We start from the raw sequence: 21,602 nt of genomic DNA, 5'->3' as shown, positions 1-21,602 counted from the left end.
AAAAAGCAAGATGAGGAAGTTTGATGGCAAGGATCCGGTAAATTGGATACTTTAGATGGAGCAATATTTTGATATACATGGAGTACAACTGTTACAAAAGGTATGTATTGCATCTTCATATTTAGAACCAGATCAATTTTTATGGTACAAAGGGCTTTGTTCTAGTAAAAAACTTGTTACGTGGTCAATTTTCACGGAGGAAATGATAGCACATTATGAGGATACAAAGAGCAACACCTTCTTTAGAGCAACACCACAACAATTGGAAAGAGTAAAAGGGCTTTGTGACATAATGGAAAGCAAAATTATGGAAACCAGGAAGCATACCCCTCACAACTATAAAAATGGAAGTGTTGTTTCTCCCAGCCTTCCACAACCTACAAGGGTTACACCACAAAAATTGGAAGAAAAAAGAGAAAAAGGGCTTTGTTACAATTGTGATAACAAATGCACTAAAGGTCATAGGTGTGATGAGAAGAAATTATTTTACATAGAATATGAAGAGGAGGAAGAAAAGGATCAAGAAACATCAAAAGAAGAGGATATACGTCAGGACACCACCCCAGAGAAAGAAGAAATGAATCAGACCATATCTTGTAAAGCATTGGCAAGAATTACCACTCCTCAAACTCTCAAGATAGAAGGACATATAAAGAAGAAAAAGGTGCAAGAAGTGAAAGATCACATCGAGAAAGAAGAAATGAATCCAACCATATCTTGTAATTCAATGGATGAAATTACCACTCCTCAAACTATCAAGATAGAAGGACACATCAAGAAGAAAAATGTTCAAGAAGTGAAAGATCACATCAAGCATCAAGAAATGAATCCGACCATATCTTATAAAGGACTGGAAGAAATTACCACTCCTCAAAAGATAGAAGGACATATCAAGAAGAAAAAGGTTCAAGCAGAGAAAGATCATATCGAGCATCAACAGCAAGTTCTCCAACTTTTAAAGGATAACGCCACTTCGGTGCAAAATCAAATGAAACAACAGGTAGATCAACATCGTAGTGAAAAATGTTTTGATGTAAGTGATTGGGTATTTTTACTGCTACATCTCAAGCAAGCTATTTATGAGAAGGAAATGTTGGCAATACTACATGCACTTAAAAAATGGCGACCTTACCGAATGGGAAGATGCTTCAAGGATGAGGATGTGGAAGCATTGTTTTGTGCTATTTATATTATCCAACCAAATTGGATAAACGAAGCAACGGATGAATGGAAGAAGAACGAAGAAGTATGGCCACTTATTCAAAAGTTGCAAAAGATCCCAATTCAAGCAATATTGCCAGAAATTGAAGAGGAAGGAAAAATCATATTGGAACCTGGAGCAGTCACAGAAACAAGAACCCGACAGCTACGAAATAGATCAATTTCAAAGTATCTCATCAAGTGGAATAACTTACCCGCTGAATATTCCACATGGGAGGACAAGATTTTTATATAGAAGCATCAAGAACTACTCAAGTGTTGAGGACAACGCTTTTTGAAGGAGAGGGGCATGTTAGGCCCCTATACTACTAGTGTAACCCCTTATTGTTATTAGTATAACCCACTTATTATATTGATGTACCCATGTAGTGCCCATATTGTTACTATTGTGCCCCATAGAAGCCCGCTATTGTTATTATTATGCCCTTACATTATTATTGTTATGTCGGCTCTGATTATGTTATAACCCCTTAGACTCCTATATATAGAAAGGAGGTCTTTTCATTTGTATCATCCAAGAATTGTTCATTTATGTAATGTAAAGGAGGTGGCCCCCTCGAAGAGGCTGAATTCTAAGGCGTTGATCTATCTTTTCTATCTTTTCTTGAGCTGGTTTCATAACATATATATATATATATATATATATATATTTTTAATAAAATAATAAATAACGTGTCCTGTTCCGGGGGGTCAGCGTGTCCGAATCCGACACCACGAATCTCGAATCCTACATGTCCCGAATCCCCGTGTCAGGTGACTTAGGTGACCATGAGTCACTAAAGAGTTTTGCCCAATTTTAGCAATATTAATTAAAAAAAAGCAAATATTATTGGAGAAAGGTGGCTAGTATTATTTTATCGGAGAATAGCGGCAAATTATTATTTTATTAAATGGTAGCAAAAGTGACTTAGTGGAAAATGGCCCCCGCCAATAAAATAATATTAAAAATGAGTTTAGACGCATGAGGAGAAATTATAAAAGGAGGATGGACTCATTTTGTGGATTATCTTTGGTCATTTTACAATTTCAACATTAGCTCTCTTGAGCTGCTTAGCCAAGAAAACCGTGTTGTTCAGCACAAGGAATTTCCGAGCGGGAATTCCAACTCTACCTTCGGTGAACTTCGAGTGTCACCCTTGGGGAGTAAGGAGTCCATCTTAGGGCTTCTCTAGGAGCTACATTGCAGACCATTTCCAGCTGGATCATGCTTCTCTTAGGGCACAGAAGGAAGTTCGAAAGGGCTGAGAGAAGCTAGAAAACAGTGGAGTTTCGGCTGGAAAATTTGTAGAGTTATCCATAAGGAGGGCGAGTTTTTCCTTGGTGATTTATAGGGCCGAGAGTGTTGCATTCGAAGGCCGAATTTATCTATTTCAGGGGTTTCTGGACAACTACTAGTTAGACATTTTGACAAGGAGATATGGGGAGTTCAGGCTAAGGAGAAATAAAGAGGCTTGGAGGAGTGATTTGTCGAGTTTGGAGGTGATTTTTCCAGTAATTGATTCCCCTTCTAAAGCATAATTCTTTCTACAGGGCATTTTTCCAACTAGTTGGAACCATACACATTTCTTGGGGTCACCGGGGCACGTTGGATTCAGCCCAAACCCTTTCTGGGTTTTTCTGGGTTTATTGAGAGGAGTCCCCGACTAATTTTATAGAATTTTTCGGCCAATATTCAGGCATGAAATCCTAATTCTTATAGCAAGGCGAATTACTAGTTAGCAGGGGAATCTGCATCACTTGGTGAGCTCAGTTTTGGCTTAGAGTTGGGCCAAACCCTTTCTAAGTATTTCTGGGCTTTTGGAGGGGAGTCTATGGCTACAATTTCAGGGTGATCAGAGCATTCTTTAGGGCAGAATTTTTAGTTCCATTCCAACAACAGTAGCAGTAATTTTCTGGGTAATGCACAGTACTAGTTTAGGCCAGTTTTTCTTCCAGATCACAGTTGTACTACATGGGGTTTGCATAGCTTGCATAGCAAGCCCAGGTTCGAAAACTTCAGCTCATTATATGTACTATTTTATCATAAAATTAAATAAAATGGCTCAAATTGTGTTGTTGGACATTTTGGTGTTTTAATTATTGAGTATGAGTTCTATTTTATTTATTGTTCCTAGTCCATTGCTTGGTATTAGTTTTTAAATTCCAATTAGAAAAATTACATATACCCTAGGCAGGTGCCCTTTCATGAATGGTCATGTCTCTAAGACATGTCTCTTCATTACTAACTAAATAACCATTAGTTAATTAATTATTATTATTTATTATTATTATATTTATATGTATTAATTTTATATGAATTATATTCATAACATTGCCCCTCTCTTCAAAAGAGATTTGTCCTCAAAGCTTACTGATGAGAGGTTGGATGTCTTTTTCTGCTCGTCGCGGAATTGTCATCTTCGTTGTTACAAGACAATATGATCCTTGAAGCGATAAATAAAATTGTTGAATCGAAAATAGATCTGACCATCCTAGATTAATCCTCGGACTCGATTCTGCAAACTTTAGTATTCTTGGGAAAATAAATTTGTTGTTTTCGTTGAGTGACACTGGTATGCAGATTGATTGGAAAGTTTTCCCTTGTGATTCGGATGTCAATAAATAGTTCTTCTGGTTGGACTTTCCTTTATCATTTTGGCAGCTTCATGATTTCCTTCAGATGTCATTGTTGAGTTGGCTACTGAATCTTCATTTGTAATGTTTATCGTTTGAACTGCAACTTCTAAATATGTTTTAACTTCTCTAGATTTCTCTTCTTCTTTACTTGTGATATCGACTGGATCAATATTTATTCCTTTATCTTCAACTTGGACTGAAACAACTGACGACTTCAATACTTCATTTTGAAGTTGTTCTAACTTGTCATTTAGTGACTTCTTGTCATTTTTAAGCTTTTTTATTTGCATAAGTAGGGTTTGTGTTAAAATTGGCAGCTAGGGTCAAACTCCATGTGGGTCTACTTATTTATGGCAGCTAATATTTTTCTTGGATTCCTCTCGACGAAAGGTGTAGGATTGATCTAAAGAGCATCCGATTCCGACATGTATTCATGGAGATATGAATTTATTTGTGTTATGGAACAATTCGTCAAGGTCGGCCAGCAACCAAATTACCCCCACTTATCCTCAACGTTTTATTATAAATAGAGGTGGCCTTCAAGTCATTTGGTCACTCATCTCTTTTGATCTCTTCTTCTCCACTTGTTTGGGTTTTGGTGGAAGGAAGAGTCTCTAAGAGAATACGCTATCCTTGAGAGAAGGTCTAACGCTGCCCTAGTGGAGATGCCCTAAATCTAGATGCAGTCATGGAAGAGAAGGTCTAACGCTGCCCTAATGAAGAAGCCTTAACACAGCCATGAAAGATGACCTTAACGTTGTCATGGAAGGATGCGCTAGACCCTAACGTTGTCATGGAGGAGTCCTATGCATAGCCTCTTATACGCTGCCATGGAGAGCCCCAATTTCAGTCAGGGAGAAGCCCTAAACGTGGAGGAGAAAGGGTCTTCTAGGAGTGCCTGCGCTGCCCTAATTTACAGTCAAATGTAGTCATGGAAACGCAGCAAGGAGAGGCTAAACGCAGGTCTATAAGAGACCCTAAGACATTGTCCTTAAAGGCCCTAAACATTGTCCTAGTAGCAGTCATCTAGACACAGAGGAAGGAGGGTTTTGTTATGCCCTAGCCGCAGAAAATAGGAGGACTAATGCAGCCCTATAAATGCAGTTGAATGATTGTATAAAGGAGACCTAATTAGCTATGGAATGCAGGCCCTAAACACTGTCAAGAAAGGGCTCCTATTTGCAGTCAATGTATGATCTATATGCACTTAAGAAGATCCCAAAACCGCTGATGTATGAGGCTCTAAATCCGGAGCTCAATGCGTGCCCTAGTCATAATCCATTTGTGCCCTTAACTGTAGTCCATAAAGGATGCCTTAGCCGCAGTAGGAGGAGAGCCCTAGCAGCCATATAGCTGTTGTGGAAGGGTGTTTTTGCCGCATTCAAAGGAGGCCTATATCAGCAGCCAGAAGAAGCCTTATCAATATATCAAGGCCTGGAAGGACAGCGTGGCATTTGTGGCAGCATGGTGACAGCACTGTGTTAGAAGGTTGTTCCTATGACTGTGGGATTATAGCTTAACTTGCTGTTGGGCCAGGTCGTAGGCCATAGCCAGCTGCTAAGGCTGTTGTATCAGTGTTGACAACATGGCAGAGGTGGTGTCCCTCCTTGATACATTGTACTACATTGTTGCCTGAAACGAGTTGATGTGTTGATGAAACAGTGACTGCTAGTACTGCAGGAGGAGGACAACATTCTAGAAGATGTAGCATGGTTGGTGCAGCATGGTGTTGGATGCAGTATGGTGATGGAATCACCTTGGAGAATCATTTGAAGAAGTATGCCTTCACCTGAGTTCAGATCTGCAGTCCTTGTCATCAGATTTGCAACCTCATTATGTCATCTTCATGGTGACAATCTTTGCTCTTATTTTAACAAGTCAAAGTGTTGACTTCTAATGTATATGTACTATCTCTCTCTGCTAAAGTACTGAAGAATATAAGAAGAATTGATCAAGGGTTTCCCCACATTGGGGTTTGTCCCTGGCTGGCGCCACATCTTGTGTCCTCTTGTCTTGGCATGTCTTCTGCGATTTATGTTTATGTTCTATTTGCATTTTACTATCATGCTAAATGTGATTGCTAATCTGGAATTGATATTGAGCTAATATGAAAATTGAAATAAATTTGCTCTAAGCATAGAACATACCTAAAATTAACAGTTTGGTTATGATTCCTTAGACGTACAAGTTCGTCATTTTCTGAATCGTTGACTTTGTCCTTAGAATCCTTCTCTTTATCTTTTGAGTTTTTGATTTGTTCTAGTAACCTTTGATTCAAGGTTTTTAAATGTAAATTTTCTCCTTCCTTCTTTGATAGATACTCGTTGAATTTCTCCTTAGAACTTTCATTTTCTTGCTTTAATTTTTGCTTCTTAATTTTAGACTTCTTGATCTGTTCAAGTAATTTTTTTGTTATGGTCTCTTGGGCGCAAAATCTTTTCATTACCTTTTGTTGATTTTTCTTGGAACCGATCTTCGAGATCTTTATATTTCTTCTCTTATGCTTTGTTCTTTTGTTGAAATTTGGTGATTTCCTCCTTTAATTGTTTTATTTGCATCTGCTCATTGTCTTGATTTTCTTCTATATTAAATAATCTTCCACACCTTGAACATCTTAAATTGCATTTTTTTAATATAAGGATATCCAATTTCATCTAAACAAAATGGACATTTAGTCCAAAATACTGATTGTTGTGTGGGACTCATCTTGACTACATTATTTTCAAATTAGGCTCCATTTTTCTTGACTGGATAACTTTCCTTGGTAATTTATTTTTATTTTTTATTTTTTTTGTTATTCTCAACATTCGTTTTTTTTCTCTCTTAAACTCTCCTCTTTTTTTATAATTTTTTTTTAACTTTTTTTTTCTTTTTTAACTTTATTTTATTTTTATTTTATTTTTTTATAAACTTTTTTTCTATATATATTTATAATCTTTTTTTTTTCTTTTTGAAAAGTTATAACCCTAGTGAAACGTGGCTATTCACCTCTTTGGGGATTAATATAAAATATATGTCCACTTATGTGCCTTTGACTTCGTTAATTTTCTCCACATAAAAAGTAAAACTTACCATTCACATAAAGAGATGTTGTATTCTTTTTGTTCTTCTTTTACCTTGAAAATACCATGGGCAATTACCATGAGTTGCTAAAACCACAAGATTGTAAACCACTTAATGAAGAATCAACATAATCTTATCTACTCTTCCTTCTCTTACGTATAGTTTTAAAGATATTTGGAAAAGTTCCCTTTTGACTTTATCATGTACTTTTTATCAATAATGTAGAACCTTTTTATATATACGATTGTTCTTCAGAATTTACATCAAACTATTTTTTTTACTAGAATCATTGAAATGTCAGCGGCCAAAGGCCTTATTTTTTTTATTAAATAATTTTATTTTATTTTTAACTCTTTTCCTTTTTTTTGAAGTGGCCAAGGGCCTGACCGAAAATGGAGAAACTCCAACTCGTGTGGCGAAACGCTTTAGTTGCAACGACAAGTTGATGGCCAAAGGTTGGGATCTGTCAACGTGGCTCTGATACCAATGTAACCAATGTAACGACCACAAGTCGTATACGCAACGGAAATCTTTAAAATACTCCAAAAACGTAAATGTTCATTGTAAGACATGTAACTGTATATTGAATATTGTATATTGAATTGATGTAAGATATGAGATGATTACAAATGAGAATGAGGGCCTGCTTATATACCTTAGGCAGGTACCTCTTCATGGAAGGTCATGTCCCATTTAGACATGCCTCTTCATTACTAACTAACTAACCATTAGTTAATTAATTATTATTTATTATTATTATATTTATGTTTATATTTATATTTATATTTATTAATTTTATATGAATCATATTCATAACAGATACACAAATAAGAAAAAGTTCTTGTTTATAGAGCATGTAAGGGTGCACATAACCAAAATAACACTGAGTGCAATCCATCGTTGAACCGAAAATACAACAAAAAACAGGATCTAGATGGCCTCTAGCATCCAAAAAAAATCATTCTATAACAAATACCTACATATCATCAAAAAAAATTCCTATATTGGGATCTTCGTCATCAATATTACCCTCTAAGCATTAAAATAAAATTAAAAAAATGCTTAGCATGTCAATTCAAGATTTTGTTTGAGTAATGGGTACATTTTTTATAGGATCATGACAGAGGAGTTCAACAATCAATGGCACTAACATCAAGGTATATAGCGGGATTGGTGCTCCTAATTAAATGCTAGTTCAATACCCTCATACATGACAAAATCCAATGAAAACATTGCAATCCCCCCAATCCTGAAATCCTGAAAAAACTGTTAAGTTTGTTGGATTTTGAGTGAGGTCTAAAATTCTACTTTCTCCATATGAAATCCAATGAGGTTGGAACCACTCTCAAACATCCTGCGTCATTTCATGGTAATGTTAACAATTTAAGTAAAAAGATGAAAATGAAAGATAAAGGAGAATGTCACTTTTACCATGAATTACATAACAATAGTAGGGCCATAGGCTTGAACATTAGGCACCTTTGTGGGCTAGTGCCCAACTAAGACAAAAATTAAAAAACATTAAAAAAAAAGCAAAACAGGCCCCACTTGTTGCGTTATACACGGATTTATTGAACCAGTGCCAAACCAGCCGATTTGGAACCGAACCAGCCAAAATCGATTCAAGAGGCCCCGATCTGAACAAGTTTTTTCCTCCAACCAATCGGAATAACCGTTTCAAACAAGTTCGGTCTGGTTTTGATAACAATGGTTGATAATGGGGATTTTTCAACCTTTCAAGCATGGCTATAGTCTGTTGAACTATAGTTTGAACTAATGTAGACACCTAATAACAATAAATTCAAGTTAACTTACATCTAAAAGGTACTACCAGGAAATGGTGGAATGATACTAGAATTCATTAAAAGCTTTCTTCATAGTTGATCTTCCGTAACTTATTCATTAAATCATTCAGATCTTCAATATGATATTTCATCATTGGTTCCTTGTATAATGTAACATTGGTGTTCTCACATGGGGATATGGTGGCATATGACAAATCCATCTAAATATTTCCTGCTAGATCAACAACCCATTTCCTCAATAAAATCATACCCCATGCATTTGGGGCATCAATGACGACAATAGCCATTAACAATGTGATATCCGAATATGTTGTTGATCAGTGGTTGTCATTGATGTCAACCCAAGCAGCACCAGGGGCTACTCCGATATTGCATGGGCATTTTGACTTGACAACTTACTCTATTCTGAGTCAAGGATCTTCTAGATGAATTCTACTCGTCAAGATGTTTCTGTTGATATATGGCACGCAAAGTAATTCTTCACGGTTTGAGAGATATTCATGTTTGAAGTTAGTAACCCTAGTTAGTGGGCTAAAACCCTATGGGGTTGTAGCATGGCACTCATAATTGGTTGTGGTCATTGAATAGTCAATAATTAATAAAAAAATTTGCTCCTAAAATCCCTCGAACGTTCACTTGTTGAGGACCCTCTCAACTCAAGACATTCATATAAATAATGACCCTCGTATCCTTCTCTAGTAGGGATTTTGTGGCTTCAAATAGGTAATCGTGGCATTTTCACTATAAATTTTTTTCTACGAAGTTTCAGAAGCTGAAATTAAAACCCATTTGAGCCGAAATCTTGATGAACCTTGTGACCTTCAGATCTTGGTTTGCTATATTTTCGGAGATATGATCTGAGGAAGTTAGGGTTTTTGCAGGCTCCTGAATTCCATGTCAAACAAGTGACGTTGGGAAAATCGTCATAACTTTCTCTCTGAGCATTGGATTCAAATTTCGTAAATAGTCACAGAAAGAGGACGGACTGTAGTTTGTTAGCGCTTTCAGGGCCGAAGGTCGCAACAGTGACACATGGCACTTCGTACAAGTTCTCTCTACTGAACAGTCTATAATCAGGTCTTGGGCATAACTCTTTCTTGAAGAATCCAATCTTGATCAGACCTATGAGGTTGGAAAGAGGACTCAGAGGGCTACCACAGGACGAAATTTCAGACCCTGGAGATCCGAAATTACATAGATACAACAGATTCAATATCGAGCTCCTAGAAGGCAAGAAAAAGCATGCATTCAAGGATCACTACAGTAAGGACCACACATCAACAGTTAAGGGTAAGTCTCCTACAGCAAGGTATGTATGATTAGTGTTTACATTTGAAATATGAGTATCATCTCTAACATATGTTTTTGCAGGACAACATAAGTATATACAGGGTCTCGGTTATATCTCTATGTCTCTATATGTCACAGTTAGTTTTGATACCACATTTCGAATGTCCTATTCTTGATACTACACATTTGATGATACATATTCTTGATGCTACACCAAGTCTGCTAAATCTATATGATGTTGTAAGTTCATGTTACTTGTCTTTTCATAGTTGATAGAATGGTCTTTGTTGTTGTACTTAGAACTTGGTCCATCACAAGTTTAGGGTCTATCATAAGTTTTTATTGGATATATCTTTAGGTCAATTTTGGATATAGTCTTGCATAGAGTCCAAGCCTATATTAAAAGTGGGAGTCTTTGTCTATTGCTGAAACAAGTCAACAACAAAAGTGACAAGCACACTTCAAGTATGCATTGTAATTTTAATTTGTATTTTTTCATTATTATGCACTTACATCTGTTTTGCAAGCAGAGGTAAGTTGAAGGGTATTTTGTTTTGTTTTGGGCTTGGATTCGCTAGGCAAATTTTGCATGCAGGTAGAAGAAGACTCAAGTACAACTTCAAGCAAGAATTCAAGAGCAAAAGTATCAAATCAAAGGAAGCATTACAGCGAGACATCCTTTGAAAACATGACAACCATCAGTATATTGTGAAGAAGTGTCACGGCCAAGAGTCATCATTGTAAAGTTGTAAAAGAGTCATTTGTAAAAGTGTCATCATTGGAAGAGTCATTATTGTAAAAAAGTCAATCTTCCTAGAGTCGAAAAGGCATTATTGGGAGGTATATGAGTCTATGTTGGGATGATGTCATGGTTGGGTTGCAGGTCATAGTGTGATTGGGTGTTTGGTCAAAATCATATTGTATCGTGGATCGTTGTCCCTGTTACTGGAATCCACACTCTTGTCTCATTTCAGTCATTATAGGGTGGCAGGGAGGTGCTAGGCTGGTGCATGAAGTCGCCTACAAGTTTGAGCCTGTGAACACTTCGGGGTGGTAGGTTGGTCTAGGATGTTGGGGCATCCATTCAGTTGACTACTGAAGAAACCAAGACGTTGGGGCGCCCTTCCAATGGAAGCTGGAGAAGAATGCTTTTCTAGAATTCTAGGAAGTTGTTGCTTTCATTTCAGTTGGGGCTGAAGATTAAAGAATTTATTAGATAAGTGTTCAGTGTTTTTTGACCCGGAGGGGGTTTTCCACCTAAAATTCTTGTGTCTACTATGTTCTTTTATTTATTGTTATTACTGCATAAACATTAATAATAATTGAAGAATAACTAATGCTCTGAAAAGATTTAAAAGTACTAATTCCTAAGAAATATTGATTCAACCCCCCCCTCTCATTATTTCCGACATATGCTACTAACTTGACCTAATGATCCCTGATTAAACCACACTTCAAATTCTCTTGAATCCATGGCGCATACATTTATATAAAAGGGCAAGAGGTCTTAAGCCCCAACTGAGTCATAATTTTTAAAGAGTCAAAATCTATACTTATAAATGGCTTTTCTGATGAGAATTCTTTGGCATCTCCATTTGTTTGGATGGGTTGTCTATTCACATAATCTTTTGAGAAAGTTGTCTTCTTATTTTGAGCTTCTATGGAACCTCTTTGTTATGATCCTTGCACCTTAAAAATGATAAGAAACCAATAACTACGTCCACTTCAAGGGGGAATCTCTGTTTACAATAAATACAATGAACAAGACAATATTTGGAGATCATAAGACTAGGTCTCCTTAGTATATATATAGGAGATAAGGGATACAATTATAATCAAATGAGACCATGAGGGGTTCTAGCCTACATAACAATATAACAATAGAAATGTAATCACTCAATATCTAGGGCCTAATAAGGGGTTTTGGGGTTAACGTGGGGCTTATATAGGGCTTTAACACTCTTGATTTCTCCTTTGGTAAGTCACCAATTTCTTATCCCTGATTTTCTTTCTTATTTCTCCTCTAGTAGGCTTCTCACCATGTATCCTTATCATTATGTAGAAATATATACTTTTACCCTTTATCTCATAAATCTACTCCTCAAAGATTGCATAAGACTTCCTTTCTGAAACAATTGTGATATCATTTTCTCCTACGTAGTCCATACTATCAAAAATCATTTGGATATTCATTGTTAGCTCCTCTAGCACACTTTCTAGCATCCCTGGTCTCTAGACACAATTCCTTGTCATGTGTACCTTAATAAGTGTGACACCATAATAGCAATTCATGATCAACTATATTGGTGGGATTTAACAGTACTAGAAGCCATTGTTCTTGAGGATGTATGTTTCTATCTCATCCACCATTACCCTTGGTGGATATCAATTTTGTTGTCCTCTTTCTAGGTGTAGCTGCTTATTTTGCATTGTGAATTGCTCTTGACTGAAATTAGATTCAATGCATTTTATGGCCTCCATCGATGTTGTTATTGGATCTGGGATTGGCTCTACTTAATTCATAGCTCTAGGTTTTGGCTCTGACCTAGAGGTCATGGTCGTCATTGAAGCATGCAACTCACATTTTCCTTCATCTACCCAGTTCTTCTCAACCTTAAAGTGTGTCACAGTCTTCTACCCCATCCACAGTGTTCCAAGCAACTCATGGGATCCTCCAACATTAGCAGGGAGGACTCAGCACCACCTAGTCCGTATCATCATACTACTTCAAACAAGAATCTAGTTCACAACTTGTACTCATTCCTTGTTCCAATGCATTACAACTATGAAGCAGAATGTATTTCATCATGTTGTGCTCTATGCTACTTTTGTAGTTCCTCCTATTCCTCCTACATCAATGCTTCTCCGTCTTGATTTTCAGTATGCCTCTTTGAGATTGACATTTCAACAGGGAGGACCTTCACCAGCAATGTTTCACCAACCTCTTCTCTTCTATAGACCATTCGACCATTAGTTCGAGCACTCTTTTTAGCATGGACATGGGTCTATCCAAACACTCCAACTACACCAAACCCAACCATTATTTCACCCTTTAGTGGAATCGTTGTACTCAACTAGAGCAAAAATCAGGGATGATATCCTCTTAGTAGGAAGAAATTGATGAGACTTAATGTAGTGAACATGCGTGAACATTTATCATATTTGTATCTTTTTATTTTGTACGTTATCCTTATCCCTTTTGGGTGATTTAGTCTAAATTGATCAATCACCCATATGTTGTATTTTATTGGAGGCACAGTCTAGTTTGATCACTCTCCCACAATTTTGTATTCTAGTCTCTTATATATAGTAATACAAATAAGAGTGCAAGCTCGTGTACAGCGCCCACTTTTGGAATTTCTAAGTTTAACCCGTTAGAAATTCTTCATGTACTATCTGGTTTATTTCTTCCTACTTGTTTAATTACTTAACAAGTTATTTACCATGTAAATATTGAAAATAAACACAAGTACAGTATCAACATCTACAGATCATCAACTGAAAGAAAACAAGCACACTCCCAATGTTGAAGCTCCCTCTGTCGCTAATAAGTGCTCCCTCTACTGACCTCTGCGCCGCTACAACAACTCCATGTGTCTCGCACCGTTACACACCTCTTTGTGCCATCCTGCACTAGTGCAACACTCCCGTGCCTCTCGCACTGTTGCAGCATGCTAGCCTCACACTGCCCGGGGACTCCTGCACTGTAGCACTCTCTGCCGCTCCATTTGCATCTTCTCTACCGACATCCGCCAGTCCTACTACTCCTCTTCGGGGCTCCCGTAGCAAGGTATAATCCAAGAGGTTGAGTACCTCAAGGATCCTTCCCCTCATCACCTATAGTCCTCTTGACTACAGCTCGTTGTCTCCCCATTTCTTCTCAAGTGGCACATGAGCACTCATGGCACAATCGTCCTCCTCCTCGACTTCTTTCTCCACCTTTGCAGGCGCTGCCTTCGAGTCCGAAGCCTCTCATTTACTCTTCTTCCTAGGACACTGGGTCGCAAAATGACCCAGTTCCCCACAATGGAAGCACTTGACCTTGGAGAAGTCCTTCTTCTTCCTCTTCTCCTACTTTCCCGCAGATGCTAGATTCACATCCTCTTCTTCCTCCTTCTTGATCCTGACCCCTTTTCCACTACTCCCCGCCTCGGTCAGCCATTTGATCTCTTCTTGGCGAAGAGTCACCCACAATTCTTCCCAATCTGGAAGACTCGTCCTGCCTAGTATGCTCTGGACAAATACCTCCCAATCCTCGGAAACTGCGTTCAGTGCGGTCCTCACCATCAATTCCTCATCTGGCGTGGCCCCTATAAAAGTTAGCTGGTCATGGATCTCCTTCAACCGACAGAGGAAGACATCTATTTGCTCTCCCTTCTGCATCTGGTATGCCCTTAGCTGATTCTCCAGGAGCATCTTCCTCTACACGGAAGTATGCTGGTACAATGTCTTCAAGGCATCCCACATCTCCTTTGTTGTTTTCTTCTTGGCAATATGTGGTACCACATGATCCTTGACCCCATCAAGGATAATGCACTTAGCCTTAGCCATTGCCTCCTCATACCTTTCATTAGCTACCAAGTCAACTGGGATAGCTATCACTCTCGAGACGAGGCCCTTGAGACGATATCTATCTAGAATGGACAAGATCCTGGCCTTCCAGACCACAAAGTTGGATGCTCTGTCCAGCCTGTCCTAATCTCTCAGCGCATTCACGGCCATCTTGTTGCTCTTCTTTCGACTCCTTCGAGTCTCTCTACTTCCCGTCTGGAAGTTCTTGGTTCAACTCCCTCTAAGTCTTGATTTCCCTTCTAGAAATCCCTCTGCCAACATCAAGTTGCCCCACTCCGATCGTCTATGCACCTGCACCACTGATCTAGATTCCTTGGCTAGAAATCTACCTCGGCAGCAACTCCCTCCCCCTTGGTCTTGCCCTGTTAGGTATTGTTCTGACCACAGTACCCCACCAGCTTTGCTCCGCAAATTACCCACAGCGTCCTATACCCCAACAATTGAAGGATTGAGTCACTTGGCTCTATGCAATCCCGACACTGGCAAATCAGCTTCCCCAGCCAACTGCGTCAGCCCTCCTGGCCTCTGCGTGAGCCTGATTTTGCCTCCCTTAGCCTATGTGTTGCCTTTCTCTGGCCCAGAATGATGACGCAATCCCTCTGCGTCACTCCTTCCTTTGTCACCTTCTACAAGTATCAGCGGTCACTCGGGACAGCTGAATCTACCGCAAATGCTCTGCTCGGCTAATGCCTTCAGTTTTCCTGTGATATGCAACCACGCTCTGATACCATGTTGGAATTTCTCAGTCTAATCCGTTAGAAATTCTTCCTATACTATCTGGTTTATTTCTTCCTACTTGTTTAATTACTTAACAAGTTATTTACCATGTAAATACTGAAAATAAACACAAGTACAGTATCAACATCTATAGATTATCAACTGAAAGAAAACAAGCACACAAGTGACACCGTTATTTTTGGACCAATGTCCCCGGAAAAATCCAATGCGGGAAAATCGGTGCAGCGATTCAGAGGGTTTTATTATTATGCAGTTTTCAGAATACAACCAGGGTGCCAGAAATGGCTCACCCAACAAAGAATGCCCTCGGCAGTAGTACCTCTCCTCGGAGACAGATATTTCGGCTGATTAATCATCGGATGAACAATCCCATAGCAACAATTGCAGCTCCCACTGCTCTGCGTCACTCTGATAGGGACTGCGTCACCCTACCCGGCTCACCAGCACCTAGTTTGTCCCACGAAATCCTTCCAGCGCTGCCTCTTGGCCCTACGTCAGCTCTGCTAGCCTCTGCGTCAGCTTCTAGAGCTTCTGCATCAGCCCCTAGACCCTCTGCGTCTCACATGTTGGCCTCTCTTGGCTCTGCACAGCTCCTGGTTGCCTCTGCGTAGCACCCAGCTGCCTCTGTGTCAACCTCTCCGGGCTCTGCGCTGTCTCTCTGGTACCAACTCTGCCTCTCTGCTATGTATTCACTGCCCCTCGCTGTTGATCACTAATTCTATCTCTCTTAGCAAACCCCACTCTAGAGAATAGAATGACTGATCACTCTGGTGTGTTCTCCAACTAACCCTCAAGCCCCCTCTTATACTTTTCTCGTTGGTCTATCAACGGCCGAAATTAAATCTCTAATCAACAGCTAAAATTAGATTTGGCTTGATCCATGACTTTTGGAACCTTCTAACCCAGTTTTATATTAATACCCATTAATATTTTATTTTTCCTTAGCTTAGACTTAGGAACTCCATTAAAAATATTAATTATTTTAATATCTCCTAAACTGGTTAGAATCTGCCCAAACCATTTCTGGGTCTTCGAAATCTCATGTGCTTTAGCCTCTCCACCAATTTTCATGGCTAGAGCACATCCGATGCTACCCCAAATCAACACCCACAAAATCTCCTATCATATTCACATACTTTCTCTCTTGTGCTTTTCTTGTTAGAATATGTTTCTTCTATTTGTTGGCGTTGTGCACATATCATTAGCTTAAGGTGGTGGTACTATCAGATTTTCACTTTCAAGCATTTGGACCATAAAAATATGTCCTCCATAGCACACTGGGCATGTTAGGCAGCAAGCAATATGTAGCAAATAGTAGTAGTGACCAATCATGAATGATGCCATCACAATCCTAATATGTTTCCAGTGTTGTCCTAGCTGGGTATCCAAGTTGTTTGTCTTTTTAAGTATATTATTGGTAAATACAAAATATTGGTTTCTAATTAAGGCAATCAACTGCCTCTAGTTGTGTAATACCTTTTAAAAATTGAACACATTTTAATTTCACAAGAAATGCGAAGATATTGAGAAGAAATGAATAATTCATTGCTCACCTATTCAAGGTATATCTATTTTCACTTCAAGGGATTCTTCTTGGAGGGAAATTGGCAGTTATTTCCTACATATTTGTATGACTACCGTGTGTATGCATGCTCACCATGCAAGCAAGTTATTTAGTATGATCTTTGGTGTTAGCATACATACATGTCCATGTGAAAAATGCAAAATTGAAATTGTGCAGCTCTTAATATCCATTTGAATCTTGTTTCCATTGGTATGACAGGACTTTTAGCCTTAAACAGAAATAATAATGTTTGTCTTTTAAGACCAGCAAATGGTATATGAGACTCTGATATAATACCCGAAATAAATCAACAGCATAGATCTTTTATTTGACTATCAAAATTTCATTACTAAAATGTGCTTACACAAGGCTATTTATGTCAGGTAAAATCTAGAAAGCTAACACAAATGATAAATTTCTTACTCGTCCAAGAATGAGTAAACATGTAGAAAGATAATCCTTCTAGAAGCTAAGGGGAATGATCTAAAATATTAACCATATATCAATCTGCACTCAACATATGGAAAGGAGAAGAGGAGATTGAGCCAATTATGCACAACAGACTAGAAACAAGGCAATGTTTCAAACCTTGCCTTGAGAACAATTTCATTGTGGTCAGTCAGCACAATTTGGCGACACAACCTGCTACAAAGTAATCCTGTAACTCCTGAAAATGAGAAGAAATGACCATATTAAAGACAATCACCACTTTAAAATTCCAAATTTTTAGGATGCTAGTCACATAAAACTATGATCATAAAAACAATCAAATCTACAAAACACCTCAACTCATTATATTCTCCTTTCACATGAAAGTACAACAGCCAGCTTTAGAATGGCCACATATAGCACTAAATAGATTCAAATTTGTTAGCAAGACTCACTAAAATCATTAATGGGGTTTAGCTCGGATGGTTGGTAGAAATGTTGTTATCTTCCTCACCCAGGTTCAATTCTTGTATAATGAGTATTTCTTGTAATGGACTTCGAACCTTGTTGTCTTGAATATTCCCTCGATGACCAAAACATGTATGTTCCTCATATGGAATATAAAGATATTTCTCATGGAAAAGCAACACTCTTCAAAACCATTTGACTAAACTTAAATTGATAACAAAAGTACTAGTTATCAAGATTCGACCTATATATCTACCTTATTCAGTGATCATTGACAATCACTAAACTATATAATTATATTAATAAGACTAGGGGACCATCTTTGTTGTCTCCCTGCATAAAGAAACTTAATATGAAAACAGATACAGTAAATACATCTTAAAAACATTAGAGAACAACATGAATAAAGAAAATAAGACTAAATATTTTACAGGAAAAATTAAGAATTAAATTAGTAGCGGTATGGTCTATTGATTTGTGGCAATCATTCCCCTCTATAAATGTTTCCCAACTACTATTCATATGAGGCATATTTGCATGCCTGCAGTGCCCGGCCTACAATTATTACATGGGTCGACCTAGAAATGTATGCCTATTGATTACGTGAAATAGAGGTGCATTGAAATTTCTTCTATGAGGTGAACAGTTCTCTTAAGTGGGACATATCTGATGACATTATGACATCAATGGAGGAAGACAAGGAGCATCTAGATTATGAGGAAGACCCAATGCAACTGTCGCAGAGAAATTGACACTGTAAAATAAATGTTTTTTATTATATTATATGATAAATTGGATGATGATTTTTACAATGACGGCCCTTGGCTTAAATATAGCTTTGGTGCCTTTACATGAGTGATCATTATCTTTTGATCATGCCCCATTTTCCTAATTTAATCATAGTTAATATATATTTAATTTTTATACATAACATTGCCTTCCCCTCATGAAATACTTTGTCCTCAAAGCATAGTTAACGAGGGATGTTGTTGACGAAAATCTTTTGTTTCCCACGAAGCATCTTCTTTTAGTAGGCTCTTCCACTTGATGAGATATTCTTTAATTACTCGAGAACATACTCAGTTTTCTCTTGTAGCAATGATAGCTTCGAGTTCTACTATAGCTTCTCCTTCATTATTGAGTGTAGAAGTGTCGTTTGTGTTGTCTGATGTTTTCCCAGCGTCTTTTTTAAACATGAGATATGGAAAACATTATGGATGCGGCTTGCTTCCCGTAATTTCAAACCGTAAGCTACCTCATTGATTCTCTTGATGATTTGATATGATCCATACAACTTAATAGCTAGCGTGTCTTTTCCTTCTTGTTTTAATGATAGTTGTTTGTAAGGTTGGAGCTTGACATATACCCAATCTCCTTCGCAAACTTCTGTTAAATTTAGATAACAAAGGTATGTTCTATTCTTAGCACAATTACTTCAATGTACTTTTAAGCAGCCCAATGACAATCCAAATTAGTTTCTAATAGCAATCACATTGACAGTAACTGTAGATAGAACATAAAATAAAAATGCAGAAGCCAAGTCACGACAAGAGGACACCAAAAAATTGGTTGATGCCAGAGAAAAACCCCAATGTGGGGAAAACCCTTTGATCAATTCTTATTATTATATCAAATGTTCAGCAAAGAGAGAGAGTACAAAAGTCAAAATTGACTTGCCAAATCAAAGTCAAAACAGCCCTGTCAAATCTGCAATCAACTGCAGTCAAACTCAGCCCTAACCAGAAAGTCAAAGATGGTCAACGCAGCAGTCAAACAGTCCACTTGAAGCTCGGTCAAACCCAGTCAAATTCAGCCTTCCTTGCTGGTCAAAGTCAGCCCAAAACAGTCCTTCAAAGTCCAGTCAAATTTGGTCAAAGGAGAGAAAGTCTGCTGTAATTTTCTGCAGTCAACGCTGGTCAAAGTACCCAGATTTTCTCGATTTTTGTGCCCAGCAATGTGGCCTAGAGAAACAGAAATAATCCTCCAAAAATCGCAGTCAAAACTGGTCAAAGAGTCCCTGGTCAACGCTGGTCAAACTTGGTCAACTCCTGAAATTTTTGGCCCTGCAATTCTGTCCAGAAATTCGACCTCCTTGTGCCACACATGTGAGAGAGAGAATGCCCAATAGTTGTACGAACCAATGAGAGAAGGAGAGAGAAGAATGTGTGAGTGATGATGCCAAATGAGGTGAGAGGTCACTTGTATTTATACAAGTCGTTAAGGGTGAAGTGGCATGTCCATTGGGCTTCATGAGCCTACATGATGATGTGGCCGACTTGAACAATTTGCACATGTGTGGACATAACTTAAAAAACACACCTTTGCTTGTCCAAATTAGATGATCTTTATATCAATTTTGGTCCTCTCGAAAAGAAGAATTTAATGCAATCATCATCTCCACCAAATGAGTTGTCCCGAGATAGAATTTGGCCTGTTGTCGCGCGGATTGACACGACAACCCTCAGACCGGGGGCTGTCACTCTGATCCCCGATCCCTCCGTTTAAGCCTGTCTCCCGCGGCTAAGGGGAGTAGTCCCTGTGAGATGATGAGACCAACTGTCGACCAGTTGGTTGGGAGACACGAGATACGATATAAAAAGGACTCGATGGATTTGATTAATTTAGCAGACCAGTGCCTTAAGAGATTGCGGTTAAAACGATTACTTGTTAGATGATATAGAAACATAAACTGTGAACAGCAATCATTTGTCATCAGCTAAATCACGATGACCAGAACGATATCCAGCAACTGAAAATTTAGAAAAGATGAATGCTTTAAAACCACCACAAGAGTCATGAATCATTAACCAGATATCATATTCGCATCTCGACTTGAAAATTTTAGATCTCAGCATGAAAGATGATAAATCCCGAAAATGACTGGATCTGACGAAGAGAATTTTCCACAAAAATTTTTTATACTTTTTTCAAATTTTATTTTATTTATTTTTTTTTTTTTTATCAAGCAAAACCTAAAAATAAAAAATTAACCAAACCATAAAAATAAAACTAAATTTTTTTATTTCTTTTCCTTTTTTTTTTTTTTTTTTTTAAAACCAAATCAAAAATCTAATTTAAATTTAAAAGACTAAATTAAAATCTAAATAAAATAAATCCTAAAACTTAAAAATCTAAGTCAAAACAAAAAGTTAAAAAAAAATCTAATTCAAATCTAATTAAGATCTAAATCTAAAATCTATTTTAAAATTAAAAAAAAATAAAATTTAACTACTATCAAAAATTCATTCCTAAGTTAATCTAATCAAACCTAAAGCAAGCATGTCTACGTAAAATCATAAACCTAAATTTTAAATACAAAATGAAACTAAAATATTGCTACACGATGACTTTAAATCTAACTAACCTACGCTAACAATATCAAAGCGCATTAAAACGACAATGAAAACCCAATGCTACAGATAAACCCTAGCCGTCGAGACAAATAAACACACAGTATCGTAAAGCTACCTCGCATATGAATATAGCAGTCAGCAAAAAAAAACGACGGGCTTAACAAAGAGACCTGAGACTGAAATCGAAAGGCCGCAGAGAAATTTCCGAAAGATTGAGAAAGAAGCGACTTCGTTTGCGGTCAGATCCTCTTACCCTCTGGCGTTTGATGCGTTTTCCCTTTTTATTTGGCGATGGACGAATTGGACGGCGGCAATGAAACAGTTAAAAAATCCGATAAATACGCAGGCACCCAAAGGAAATTTTGTTTCGAATTTACCTGAGCGTAATGGCCTGAAACTCATCCGATTTCTCTGCAAGGAAACTTTGATTTTCCTAACTCAACTGAGCCGGTGGTGTGAACGTCCTTTGGCAGAGGGGCAGTA

General features: G+C 37.9%; 1 protein-coding gene across 4 annotated transcripts in view; it reads right to left on the bottom strand.

Moving 5' to 3' along the window:
* LOC149263020 (Putative methyltransferase family protein) overlaps positions 1–21,602 on the bottom strand; it is a 346,478-nt gene that overhangs the window by 258,127 nt on the left and 66,749 nt on the right. For all 4 annotated transcript variants that reach the window (XM_089425592.1, XM_089425598.1, XM_089425601.1 and 1 more), the window contains exon 4: positions 17,463–17,536. In XM_089425592.1, the coding sequence (XP_089281718.1) occupies positions 17,463–17,536 (74 nt within the window). The remainder of the gene's footprint in view (positions 1–17,462; positions 17,537–21,602) is intronic.

The sequence above is a fragment of the Pinus tabuliformis genome, chromosome 6, assembly GCF_031772625.1.
Source record: "Pinus tabuliformis cultivar Carrire ecotype Pingquan chromosome 6, CPIR1, whole genome shotgun sequence".
NCBI classification, from domain to species: Eukaryota; Viridiplantae; Streptophyta; class Pinopsida; order Pinales; family Pinaceae; genus Pinus; species Pinus tabuliformis.
This window is presented reverse-complemented; position numbering and strand designations above follow the sequence as displayed.